General features: G+C 50.0%; 1 protein-coding gene across 1 annotated transcript in view; it reads left to right on the forward strand.

Annotated features, from left to right (window-relative positions):
- Positions 1–13,744, forward strand: part of HCN4 (hyperpolarization activated cyclic nucleotide gated potassium channel 4) — a gene marked incomplete at both ends in the record, with an annotated part of 98,730 nt that overhangs the window by 48,846 nt on the left and 36,140 nt on the right. The window contains one exon of the mRNA XM_084293428.1: positions 8,057–8,218. Within this exon, the coding sequence (XP_084149554.1) occupies positions 8,057–8,218 (162 nt within the window). The remainder of the gene's footprint in view (positions 1–8,056; positions 8,219–13,744) is intronic.

The raw sequence follows: 13,744 nt of genomic DNA on the forward strand, positions 1-13,744 counted from the left end.
AGTCTGCAGCCTGGCCTCACCTCCGTCATCCAAGTCGTCCATCGATGACCTCAGCTCGCCACCCGGCTGCCTTCTCTTGCGCCGGCCACCTCCACCGCCCTGGTTTCAAACCGCTTGTGTATCTTGTCTCTCTCTCAGGTATTTATGCCTCCTTTCCCCTCTGCCTTCCCAGATATTTCTTTCCCTAGGCGTACCTAAGTATAGCCACCGAGCCGGATGGGCCTTTTGCCTGATGACTGTGGTCATTCTTAAACTTCCAAAAAAGCCCGTGACCTATTTCCAGAAGTGATTCATTGCTGGCCTCTCAGAAGAATCACTGCCCCCAAAGATGCAGATAAGAGCCATGAGAGATTTAAAAAAATGCCTAGGCAGGTAAGATATCTCATTCCCACAGAGAGCTAGACACCTAACCTACTTACAGCTCCAGGGCTTGTTTTTTTTTCTTTTTTTTTTTTTTCTTTTTCTTTTTCCAAAGGCGTTTAACTATATCAAGAGATGCACGAATACTGTTGAAAACCTGAGCTGTAGGCGTATGAGAACACAAGCCCTGTTGAAAAGCAAAGGGGCACATGCTCCAAAGTCGTGGAGTTCCTGGCCCCAGGCTGTGCACGGACCCTGCAGCTCTGGGACACGTTCCCTGGGATCAGAAGCTGCCATCATCCCCCCAGGCTGGGGGCAGCAGCCAACTCCTGGCCCTGCTCAACAGCACCTGAGGTGCTTCCAGCTCGGTTCCGTGGAGGCAGAATGGAACCCCGAATGTTTTCATCCGAGAGGTTTAAAGAAAACCATGCAGGGAAGGCAGTCGTCTGAGTTGTGCTAGAAAATATTTTTAAAAGTCTGTGTCATGTTGCCGTGGTGACAAAAGTTCTTAAAAGGAGGAAGATTAAAGTCTAGGCTGGGGGGTGGCATGGGGAGGGGAAGGGGGGCTGTTGTCAAGACAACGCGAACTCTGAGAGTGCAAGAGGCAAAACACATGGTGGTGGCAGGATCTTTGGGGTTTATATATATCCATAAACATCTGCCATCTATGCCAGCTTTCTCAGTGCTAATTAGTCCTGCTATTTCACCTTTCTCTGCTGTAAATATTTTCCAGTAGACACAAGTCTCCGAGGGAGAAGGCAAGAAAAGTTGTGTTGTTTGTTTTTTTTTTTTTTTTTTTTTTTCTTTTACTTTTGGCTTGGGCTTTCTGCTGCTCCCTGTCTACGGCCCCATATCCATCTCATAGCTGGAGAACTTCCCTTAGCCAGACACCAGCTGCCTGGAAAGAGTTAAAAGACCTCAGGAGGAGGTAGAGGTCTGCAGACCTGCATCATGTTCTTGTAGGGCTTCAACAGCAACGGGCTGTTCGGGGATCTCTTCCCCCTGCCCTGCTTCTGGACTGCAGTGGCCCTTGCTAAGGGCAGCTCCTTGGTTCTGTATGGGAGCCCCACCACATGGGCAGTGGGTAGAGCAGGATTCCAAAGCTGGTGTCCCCAGATTTGATCTAAAACTTTGCTTAAAGCTTCCTGCGCCCGTGGCTTTTCCCTTTTATGTGCCTCATTTTGCCCGTCTAGGAAAATGGAGATAACACATTCACTGGAGATATTGAAGCACACCAGATTAATGTCAGCCGAGCCCTTGGAGACCTTCAGATGAAAACTGCCACAGCGGCACAAAGGATTATTATTTAAAGTGTAAAATCTACTCGGATCTCTCTCCTAACACCTGACACTCGATGCACTTCCCTCCAACTGACTGTTCAGGCAGCCTTGCGACAGGCACGCTCCCGAACATCTCCCCCTGTGAGTGTTGCACCGAGTGAATCACGGACCTGCTTCTCCTCTCACCCTGACTCAAGGCAGCATCAGCAACTCTGCTGACATTGATCATGTCGTTCGGTGCAAAGCAAGCATAAAAAGAGAATCAACCCCAAACCCTGGCCTTCATCTAAAACTTGATCTTCTGGCTATAGTTTTCCTTGCTGGCACAGCAAAAAGCGGGCAGAACCAAATCCCACACCGTCTCAAACTGTCAGCCCCGAATCTGCACACTGCTTGCAGATGTAGCTGTGCACCACAGATGATTTCCCGTCTCCAGTCCATCTGCTCTGTGCTGGCTGGTGCTTTCAGCGTTGTCCCAATACAATCTGGATCCCAGAGCTCCCTCCCTCCCTCACCGTTCTGCCAAACACAGTGTGATTAGCACGGCCCAAAGCTGTCTGACCCGAAGCTGAGCCCTCATATGGGCCTTCTGCTTCCCAGTATGCTGTGAGGTTGTAAATAAGCCTGATTGTGTTCCTCTACATAATTTTCCTTCCTTCCTTCTTAAGCTTCTTTTCAGCAGTCCAGTCTGAGCAAAAGCAGCCTTAGAAATTCAAAGTTTCTATCCTTGTATGTTTTAGTGGCAAGAACAGCATTTTGTCTATTCATCCACAAGAACAAAATGCGTGGCCTGATGAGTTACTGGAGACAACAAGCCTTTTGGGGTAGGATTTCTTTATGTTTTGGCACAGCTTAAATGTGGCATCCCTGGAAGAATGAACACAAAGTTGGGGAGGGAGAGGAAGGAGCAAATAAAGGGGCTGATGATGCATTTCTCATCAACAGCATCAGCAGCTGAGGTCTTCTGTGTTGCTCTGCTGAAACATTGTGTTTCCCAATGGTGTGTGCCTACATGACAGGCTGAATGTCTTGGGGAGCTGCCCCTTCTTTCCTTACTCTAACTTCTTGCATGTCTTTAGCAGTGTCTGAACTGCTCAGGGGTTTTGGCTCTGCGTGTGCCTCGTGTATGCTCGTGGCTTCCATGCTTCAGTGCTCTAATGTGCGTGATGCTGTATGTGCCCAGAGAGGATTCCTCTTCTGGGGGAAGCTCTGCCAGTTGTTTGTCTGTTCCCTCCCTTCAGCCTTCCAGGATGGAGCTGCATGGCCAGGCTCCCAAAAAGTTCTTCAGAGCAGTCACCTGTCTCCAGCAGATTGAGACTGAGCACCTAGGTTTGGAAAGGCCAGTGCCTCTGTGAGGAAAAGATATCTTTACCTCTGATTTTAACTACAAAAGCCAAGTATGAGAAGGTGGACTCAGAGACCTCTCAACCTTCTTCCCCAGAGTCCACAAATATTCTTCTTAAGTAGGAATAAAAATACATATTTCCTCCCTGCAGAACAACCTTAACTCTGACCCCTAGAGCTCTCAGAATAACATATGATACCGTTTTGGTTCTCTTTTGATATTTATGTTTCCTTTTAAGGTCTTTGGGATTTTAAACCATAAATTAAGAGTAAATTCTTTGCTTTCTATTAAGCTGGAGCAGTGTCACAGCCACTTGATTAGCCACAGGGGATTTATCACAGTTGTGTGTTATCCATGGTGTGGCTACAGACGCCAGAACTGGCTTAGGACCAGCAGGCTTTCTCAGTTTGGATGCAGTGCTACAGAAATCCTGCGATATTGCTAGTAGAGGTAGTGAAGGGCAACAGGCAGTTTCACTGCTTTCCTGTGGTGCAGAATCTGTTCGTAAACCCAGCGGATGCAAGGCAGTTCTGCGCAGAGCCAGCATTCAGCTGAGTGACTGTGCATGCTGTTAGCTCTGTCTGGCAGGGTGTCTAGCTCCGGCTCAAACACTGGCTCCAAACAGAATCGTCGCTACGCCTTATCGCAGTCCCCAGCCCCTCAGGACAATCTGCCTCTTCCAAGCACGGCACCTCCAGCCCATGCAGAGCCACCAGGAGCTTGCGGTTGTGGTCCCGAGACAGACGGACACGGCAATGCAGCATCGCTCGCAAGGATCTGAGAAATATTGTTGACCTAGTGGTTTGGATGGCCACAGCAAGCTATGTGCCAACATGCAACACTTAAATATACAGCTTCGACTTGAATCAAAGCCCTCGTTTCACTGCCAGAGCCAGGCCCCCAATTCTCCAAGGTGTCTTTGATTTCTTCCAGCTCAAAGGTTCAGGACAGAGGAAGCCTGCTGCAGCAGAGAGCCAAGTGAGGGGTGCTGCACAGAGTTAGTTGGGACTTCCAGGATCGTGGATTCATGCCATGAGGATCCTGACAGATAGTTTGCTCAGTATGGGCTGGATTTCCAAGACGGAGCCCTTATACCTAGAGATGACTTTGCTGAGGAAAGCTTTGGTCCTTCCACTTTCCCCCACCTATCCTTTTAGAGAGTGCCGCAAGGTGCCTTTGGCTAGAAGCACAGAGTGGACTTTGTGGCAGGGATTCTGAAGCCACAGCTTGTTCTGGACAGTCAAATAACAGCACTATTGGCTCAATCAGAAAATGCCCTTGGAAACAGGTACCTTTAAGCTAGAGTCCATGCTTCTTCCTTCTCCTCATCCTCCTCCCCACTCCCTTCCTCTAAATGACAGGCAGCTGAAAGCTGGCAGGAAAAAGCAGTTCCAGGGACAGACAGAGGTGTAATGCTCTGGGACCCAGCTGGGGTTGTGTTACAACAGGACAAGAAAGCCCCGAGTGTTAATAATGAAAACCAGAGAAGTACCAATTACCGTACGTGTTCCTCTGCTCCTGGAGCAGCTATTCTGGAATGTTTCTTCCCCGTCTCTCCCTGGTGAGCTGGAGGCTGCTTCTGGGCTCTGCAGCGCTGGCGAGGCCCTCTCCAGCACACTCCTGGAGTTAGCATTCCCTGCAGTGCCGCAGTGCATTTGCAGGAGCTTCTTCCCAGTGAAAGGTGTTCATTCCACCCCTGCACTGTTATTCCCGTGTGCCGCAGGGTGAGTGTTTCATATTTTTCTCTTGCACGTGAATGCAAATGTATTTCAAGGAGTGGGCTGGTAGCTCCACAGACTGACATTTGAAATTAGATTTGTCTTACCTGCAGCTCAGACATTTACAGCTGGAGTTCTGACCCAGGCTTACGCTATGGGCAGCAGAGAGAGGAAGGAACTCCTGAGATGTGGTGTGTCCCCTTCTCAGGTACACGAGTGCTGCAAACCAGATGTCTCGCCCTCAGTAGGCGTGCTTCCATCTAGTGACTAATGGCCTCTAGGCCCACAGTAGGTGAGCTGAATCCATCCTTTAGAGAGTGAGAGAAGGCAGCAGGACCCAGTGGCAGAAACAAACACATTCATTTACGGCTGGATTTTGCAGGTGCACCACGGGATAAGGGCTTGCTGCCCAACCCTGACCAGAACAGATGCCATTCATCGTATAAGAAGCCCCATATCCATTTACCTTTCCCCTAAACCATCCATTCCCTCAGGCTCTTCACTCTCTACTTTTAATATATTAAAGGAGGAAAGGCACTTCCTAAACCAGACTAGGTTTCTCTCTCTCCCTGGCTGGAGTTCCCTGGGTTACAGGAGGGCTGAAGCTCTTTGAAAAACACACATAGGTGGGAGAGGAAAAGTAATTAATATAGTAAAACCCTGGCAATACAAAAGATCCACCCAGTGATCCTTCTGCAAACTGCTGCTCTGGCTTCATTAAAACCATAGCCCATGGCTGTCACTCAGATAGGCTGGCTTCACTTCGGGTTATCTAAATGAGAATGATCGTTTCTGCAATGGAAAAAAAAAAAGGTGAAACCAGTAGGAATTATTCTTTATGAATTATGTGCTTGGCTTTCATACTGACCTATTGAGTCAGCATTGAGAGTCGGATTTCCTAGAACAGCCTTTCATGCTGGATTTTGGATATTTTCTTCTTTTCAGCTCAGAAATATCATTAGAATGGCTTTTCTCATGCTAAGTGACACTGTGGACTCCAGCTGCACCTTGGATGCAGCGGAAATAATGGGGTTTAGAAGCAGCTATCCACATCATTCATCATTCTCCTTCCCGGCATTCTTCTGTGGCTCCCTTCTGGTCTGGTTTGAGCACGCTGGCATCTCCTAATGCATGTGACCTCGTGGCATCCTGATTAGGTAGGGAAGTGTTAATATCTGGTGTGGCAACGAGCATTGAAATTGAACAGCTAGCTCTGACAACAGAGTGATGAGCCAATTTAGGGAGCTAAACTGACAAACACGATTCCTTTCTTTCATAACATTAGTTTTCTGCCTTTTTAGCTGCTCAGACTGACTCACTGTGGGAGCAGAGGAGCCAGTCCATGATGTTGGCAAGGATGGCAGGTTCATATTGCTGCTGGTGGCTGCAAGGAGCAGGACTAACCCTGTAAGGGCAGCAAGCAGGTAGATGGACCTTGCCATACAGTCACACAGCATGCCTACGGCCCTGTCCCCAGCTTCCCTGACAGACAGACAGCTCCTCAGTAATCATCTGCCCCAGCTTTCTGCACTGGGGCTCCGTGGAGCTGTTCAGCACTCAGGAAATGCTTCTCCCTGCAGTTTTTGTCACTGCACTCTCTGTTTTTGTTCATAACTCAGCAAACTGAAAATGGCTTTACCACCCTATATAAGCCTGTGTCAGTGTCTCCCTGTCTTTTGGCCAACTCGTAAGAAAGTCGCATTTGTGGCTTATTTTACATCTGAAGAAATGAGAGTAAATCTTGTTACACCCCTAGGGAAATTGCAGGTCTGGATAAATGCGCTCTGCGTGGCTCACTTGGAGGTCAGCTTTGCAGCAGCACCAGGAGGCATGCTGTTTCCATTTCCTTCCATTAAATCCAAGTAGGACATTGTGTCACCGGGTTGCGGGCTGAGACACAAACCAGCCAGGCTGCACGTGCCTCCAAACCATGGGGAGGCCTCCTGAGAGGGCCCGGCTGTGACAGCAGTGAGTCTCTGCTGCACTCACACCCAGCCCTGCAAATATTTCACTCCTCCAGCAACAGCAGCAGCACAGCACTGTGTGTGGGGAGTGGTGATTAATATTTCTCCAGGTGGAACTCTAGGGCAGGACACACTAGGGCATGGCTCTCAGGCCTCCATCCCTCCCAGATTGCTGTGGCGATGCAGCAGCGTGTGGGAAAAGATGTCAGATGTGTTCGGGGTCTCTGCGGGGTGATGTCGGAGTGAGAGCATCTCCCTTGTAGTAGGTGGCCGTGCTGCCTCCTCTGCATCCCAGCAATCCTGCTTCCTTGGAGGGACTGCTGCTACTACAGCAGCATGTAGGGGCTGCTCCCTGCTCCCCCTCTTCATGGGATGTGTTCATGGGAAAAGAGGCTGGAAGAGGCTCTGTGCTCAGTCACGCAGGGTGACCGTGCTTGCCAGGGCTCTGCTGCTGCTCACCGTGACATGTTGCAGGGCAAGGAAAACCAGTCCTAGGCAGGCATGTAGCTTAGGGCTGCTGGGCATAAAAGAGCCAAGCACCCTCAATGTCTCTACAACAAAGTCCCCCCGAAATAGTGTCCATCAAGTAATTCTTGACTACCTATGTGGATTTGATGACGGAGTACCCAGTTGTCTCTGTGTGTCCTGCTTATGACTAGTGCTGTGGACGAGAGGGATGTAGGCTTCCTTGGTATCAGAGAAATCAGAGAACTGGCTGCAGAGAAGGGGTTGCAGCTCCTTTCTGTCAGGTTTCTGGGTGTCCTTGCGAAGAGCTGCTGTGTAGCTCTGACATGTTTTTCTTTTCCTTGCGCTTCATTTAAGTGCAATTTCATATCCATCTCGTAAGACTTGAAGTGATGCAGCAGCTGGTACAAAAATTAGTTAAACCAGGTGCTCTGGTAGAAGTCTACTGAGTTTGAGGCTGTTCTTTCTTGCATTTGATACATACAGAGGCTACATCCAACATCCGATACAAAGACAGCTTCAGCCATGGGTCAGTGCAACACATATATCCAACAAGAGCAGAAATCAAAGAAGGTCACTGCGGTTAAAAAGATGTGATGATGGAGTTTATTTCTGAGGTGTGGCTGATGTTCTGGAAATATTTGCAACCAACTTATTTTATAAGAGCAGTTATGGAGCTTTCAATGTAAATTGAAGGTAAAATCAAAGGGCAAGAGGGTTGAGTGCTTACAATTTTGTATTTTGGTTTTTAATCTATTTTTTTTTCAGCTGGCTCTGCTCGCGTACAGTGACTGACCCGAGCTGAGCTGATGCAGCCTTTCCTGTCACATCAGCAAGGCTCTTGACCCCGATACTGCGTCTAATTATGCTGGGTTGGTTGTTTGGGGAGCTGCCATCTAATCTGCTCCCTCTTGTCCCCTGCAGATCTTCCACATGACCTATGATCTGGCTAGCGCGGTGGTGCGCATTGTGAACCTGATCGGGATGATGCTGCTGCTGTGTCACTGGGATGGCTGCCTCCAGTTCCTCGTGCCCATGCTGCAGGACTTCCCTGATGACTGCTGGGTATCCCTCAACCGCATGGTGGTAAGTGCTTGCCCGTCATGTTCCCCAGGCCCCTGGTCGCCTCTCAGCACTAACGTGGTGTCCCCAGCTTCCCATTTCCCCCATGTCCTTTCAGGGGCATCCTCCACGGTCCAGCAAGCGCTGGTAGAGCCATGGCAGTGTCGGAGCAGAGCCCCAGCACAGCCTGCTGCGGGCTGCCTGCAGCGCAAGGCAGGAGCCAGGCTCCCCCTCCTGGCAGGAGACAGCAAAGAGCAAAAATGAGGGCGTCTTTCTGCTGGGATCTGAGATCCCTCTTTCTGCTGAGCCAAAGGGAAGAGGCAGGGGAGCCCTAGAGCCATAGCTGGGTCTTATCCGTAACATCCTAATTCCCATTACTGGTCCCAAGGAAACTGTTGAGCCTCCTGCTCCATAGCCACATGAAGGGTGGGTGTGATCGCACTGCCTGCTGCTCCTTGGGGAGCTGCACAATATCCCATTAAACCAGGCTGAAGCAGACAAGCCACAATTTGGCCTTCCGTTGTAGGAACAGCGACCAGACTTCCCTGTAATGTCCCAAGCTGTGCTGCTCAGTGCGCTGTTTGCTGTGAGGGAGATCTGTACCATATGGTGCATGCGCGGGGATTTCATGGTACCTTTCAACTGTCTCACTGAGAATTCAGGATCTTTTATTCAAAGGGACAATGTTCAGTTGATTAAGCAGCAACAACTGACAAAGCTTAAAAAATTGCCTCTTATTGCAGCTCTTAACCTCCAGATTCCCCCAGCCAGTTCCTTCTTTAAAAAAAAAATATCAGGCACTCATGCAGAACAGAACAAATGTAAAATGTTTAAAACTGCCAACTTCCATGCCTCCCACATGCGGAGCTGTGGGCACATGCTGCCCATGCTTGAGATGAGTGAGCAGCCATGAAAAAGTCGTCTGTTTGGGGGTTTATTTGTTATTTCTTCCCTCTGCAGTAATCATTCATTTCCTGCTGTTGAAAGGTGCCAGACTGGCAGTTCTGGAGACTCCAGTCCCTTATTTATCTACAGCAGAGGAACAACCCATGCAGCAGCTGCCCTGTCTTCCCCAGTGCTGCCTTTTTATTATTTATATGGCAGGAGCAATGACAGATCAAGGCCTCATTGTGCTTGTGCTCTTCAGGTTCAAAAGGACAGACAGCTCCTTGTCCTGGAGAGCTCAGAGGTGCAGGCGAATCATCCCCATTGGATGAAGTGGCTCAGCCACGGTGTCCTTGCAGGACAGTCTGAGAGCAGCAGATCTGAACCATGTTTCCTTATTCCTCACATACATTTACCAGTCCTGCTTCCTGCTCTTTCCCACTTAAGTGGTTCAGTCTTCTTGCAGAGGGAGTGCTCGTTAGCCAAATGATCGTTGAGGATATGTTTATGTGCATTGAGAGCTTGGGTGAAAACCGCAGATCAAAGGATGAGCCACCTCATGTTCTTACTGCTTAGGCTGGGCACCTTTATTAGCTGCAGGGCTGAGGAGGAGGGGGAAGGATGTGTCCTGCAGGCAGGAGGACTCAGCAGAGTCTCCAGGAAGGATAGGATAGAAACTTTTTATTCAGAGCGTGGCTTTACCAGGCAAGGACTCATGCTGCAGTGCTTGTCTTCCCCTCCTTGAGAGCCTGTGAAGCTGGGAATTAAATTTGCCTTGTGTGATTTTTTTTTTCAGCTTCTCATCTGCAGCTAAATCACTTTCATTTTTTCCATTTCTTAAAAGTGAAAAAAAATGGTGATCTCAATGACTGTCTCAGAAATGGAATCTCAGGAAACTGGGATGGGGAGCTGGAGAGACGGTTATCTGCCCCACCTAGAATTTAGGTGGCTTCCATTCCAAAATTTGTACAGGAAAATGCCAGCCCTGAAATAGCTCATTTTTAGAACATTCAACAAAAAGAACTTTTGGAATCAGATAGTTTCTTCTCACACTAAGGCTCTGTCCTCTGATCTCCTGGGACTTCCAGATGTGTCACTGGGAGCCTGCTCCCTAGCGATGGATGTGGACGGCATGATTAGTGCACCGATTTCCTTGTAGTCTGATGTGAAGTGGTGGGAGAGGCCACCGAGTCAGGAAACAGCCAGAAAACAATGGCCTGGGCTGCTCGCAGGCCTTGGTGCTGAGGTGCTGATGGTGCTTGTGCTCTCTGAGAGCTGTGCTGGGCAGGGCTGGGAGGCCCCGATGGCATCTGCCTGTGACAGTCCCCAGGGTGGATCTTGGGATGCCCAGTACGGACCTGGTCACAGCTGGGAAGGGATAAATACACTGGGTGCACAACTGCCGGGACTGCCCACAGGAGCTAAAAAAAATTGGGGTGGAACCACTGCGGGGAGAAAATGAATCTTCTGAGGCTGCTGCATCAAAGGGGAGCTATTCGTAAGGTGCCAAATGCTTTGGAGGCTTGCTCCTTGAGTGTGCTGGTGCTGCTCTTCCCTGCTCCAGAGTTTCCCACCTAGCCACTTGGCAGTCCATAAAGCCAGCTCCGACTCCAGTGCAGCAGGAAAAGAAGATTCATCACCTCCCATCTGCTTCCTAAAGTTTGATCCTCTTCCAGGGGATCTGTGAAGCATCTGGTGTTGCCAAAATCATATCAGGGGCTCGATAAATCCCTGGGTCCAGTTCATTTTGTTGTTTTCTATGTTTCCATCTTTCATCTTTAGCAATTGTAGCACTGACTCTGTGTGAGCCTTCTTTCTGAACGGGCTCTGACATGGCAGGGAAGGATGTCTGCGGTATTAATTGCTCAGCCCCAGTCTCAGTGGCCTTGGCGTTAGCTTCCCTACAGGGCACTTTATTAAAAAGGGAAACACTGGTGAGTCAGCTCCAGGGAGGCATATGTGCGGGCAGCAGCATTGCCCCACGACCCTCGCCTAGCAGCTCCTCATCAGAGAAATCTGAGCTCTGCTGAGACCTGAAAGCTGCTGGAAACACGTGGCTTGCTCCCCTGGGTACGGCGCTCAACTGATAAACCCTGCGGGGAAGGCAAACATCCCCCTGTCAAATGCAGCGACCTTGCACGGGAAATACTGCTCATCTTCCCTTCTGCTCCCCTTTGAGCCTACCACCCCCTCCCCTGCCACACTGTTGTTGTGTTGCTGAGAGAAAGGAAGAAGAGACGCCGGTGCAGCACACAGAGTAGAAGACAGAGCAATCCTGCATGGGGCTCCTGGCTGATTCCTAATTCCCCCCAAGGCTCTGGTGAGCAGCTCCCTCATACCCTCACTCACAGCCTGCAAAGCTGCGTAGTAGTATTGTGTTTTATAAACCTGTCAAGGAGCAGCTGCGTGGGTAGGGCTGCTCCGTGATGGTGTCAGCAAGGTGACCCCTGCACAGGCAGTGCCCTCACCTGCTGGACCTGAACAGGGTGGGCAGAGCAGAATTGGTGATGGAAGGCTCCGTTGATCATCCCAGAGAAGGCAAGGTGCTAATGGTGTCCAAGGCCCATCCAGGGAGTCCAGTTAGGAGTGGCAAGACATGTGACCAGAGGCAGGGCTGGAGATGAGGCTAACGCATGTGTCCAAGGCCCAGTCAGGGGATGGGGCTGGCAGAGGTACAGCCCTGACTGCTCTGACAAGGACTGTGTGCCCAGGCTGAGCTCCAGGAACAAGGTGTGCATGGGTGGGGGTCCTACACAAAGCTGGTGGGCAGTGAAGACTTTGTGGTGCACCTGGAGTCCTGAGAGGATCTTCTCTTCTGTAAGGTAAAGGCCACACAAAACTTGCCCTGGAAACAAGCCTAGAAACAAGCCTAGATGCTGTCCTGTGAGGTATGACCCTTCAGCTCCATCTCTGATCCCACTATTCCTGTCCCTTATACTGGATCTGAAGGTCCGTTTCCCTGCCCAGCAGTTATGGTGTTGTCCAGGGGAGGGCAGTGATGCTCAGAGGCCTTATTTTGCAGCACGACCCAAGTGGTGGGCAGCAGCAAACCCGGGGTAACAGCCTGTGGCCAGCAAATACCACAGCTGGGACCAACAGGGGGTTCACAAAGAGTGCTCACACCCTGGTTGGCTGGGCTGGTGGTCTCAGACATGAACCACACATAACCTCCAGCTCATCTGGCTAGGGTGACAGCTGGAGGGGGAAAATACACCCGTTCACTACAGACAGACTCTTAATTCTGTGAAATGTCAGTGGTATAAGTCAGGCATTGCCTTGTGCCCGTGGACTGCGCCCCTACCCCAAGAGCTTGCCAGGACTTTTCTGTTTCCCCACTTCTCTCTCTCTAGTCCTCTCCTATGAGGGCTGGGCCAGGCACACTCACACGTTCCTCAGATCCAGCAGCGTCCTGTGAGACCCCGTCCTGTTTCTCTAGGTGCTCCTGTAAGGCACAGAGCCCCATGCTGCCTTTGAAGAGTTTCAGCTATGTGTTTCCAAGTATTCAGGGGTGGATCTCAGCAGAGGCATTGAAGTCCAGACACTAATCCTAGAGAAATCCTTATGGTCCTGCCAGCGTGGATGTTGAAAGCAAGCTAGTTTGAGAAACCACTTCAAAGTAACTTTAACTCCTGTTTGCAAACACTCTTAGTGCCTGGCATGTGTTTGAGATAACATCCCTCTTGACTATGCTCAAGCACAGATCTGTGGCTCCATTTTAGCTTGCTGTGAGATTTGGCAGAGGAGGAGTCATTTTCTTTCTGCAGTTTTAAGGCCTCATTTACCTCCCCTAATGGATCTGTAGGGCAGCCCCCCCACTGTAGGGGCTGGTGTACTGCCCCAGCAGAGGGGCAAGCTGTGTGAGTATAGGGCACTGTGATGCTGGTAGACTTGTGTCCACATCACATTTTGAACCAGTGCTGCTCATCTGGCATAATTCTGTAGAAAACAAAAGGGTGTAGAGCAGGCCTGAAAGGTAAAGATGCACTGAGACCTATAAGCAAAGAGTCATCGTGTAGGCTGTGCCATGATGATCCAGCGCCCTTTACAGATGCTCAGAGAGCTCAGAGATCGTGTCCTGAAGGTAATTGCTTTGAAAGGTTCCCCTTCATGGAAGTGCCTCCCTTTCAGCAGTCCTTGAGCTCTTCTCCCAGCAGGCCACACTGCTAGGGAATGCTGTAAACACTCCAGGTTTTCCTCCAGGTCTCGCCCCTCAGCCTGTCATTACTCAGCCAACTCCTCACTGCTGGGATCTGTAGAGCTCCCAGGGAGACAGATGTGTTTCTGCAGGCTGCTGGGGCTCACTGGTGTTGGGCATCAGGGGTTTGGATGACTAATTCCTTCCAAATGCTGGTCTCCTAGACCCGAAAGTTAGTTGGGAACTATTGTCTCCTATTTACTGAGGAGGGAACCAAATCTGGTGTGGTCCCGTGACTTGTCTGCTCCCTAACAGCAAGTTGCTGGAAGAATGGCTTTTAAAACTCAAACCTCCCTGATGCCCAGACTCTCCTCTTTGCTCACTCCTGGTCACTAGAGACGCTGGCAGCCAGTTTCCTGATGTTTCCAAATCCAGCTCAACCAATCTTTTTCTGTCTCCCCAAATTCCCTCTGGAATATCTGCTCAGCATTTCTTTTCTCGTTGCCCTCAATTCTGTTCCGGAGATGCTG

Source organism: Netta rufina (genome assembly GCF_964035555.1).
Source record: "Netta rufina genome assembly, chromosome: 11".
In the NCBI taxonomy this organism is placed as follows: Eukaryota; Metazoa; Chordata; class Aves; order Anseriformes; family Anatidae; genus Netta; species Netta rufina.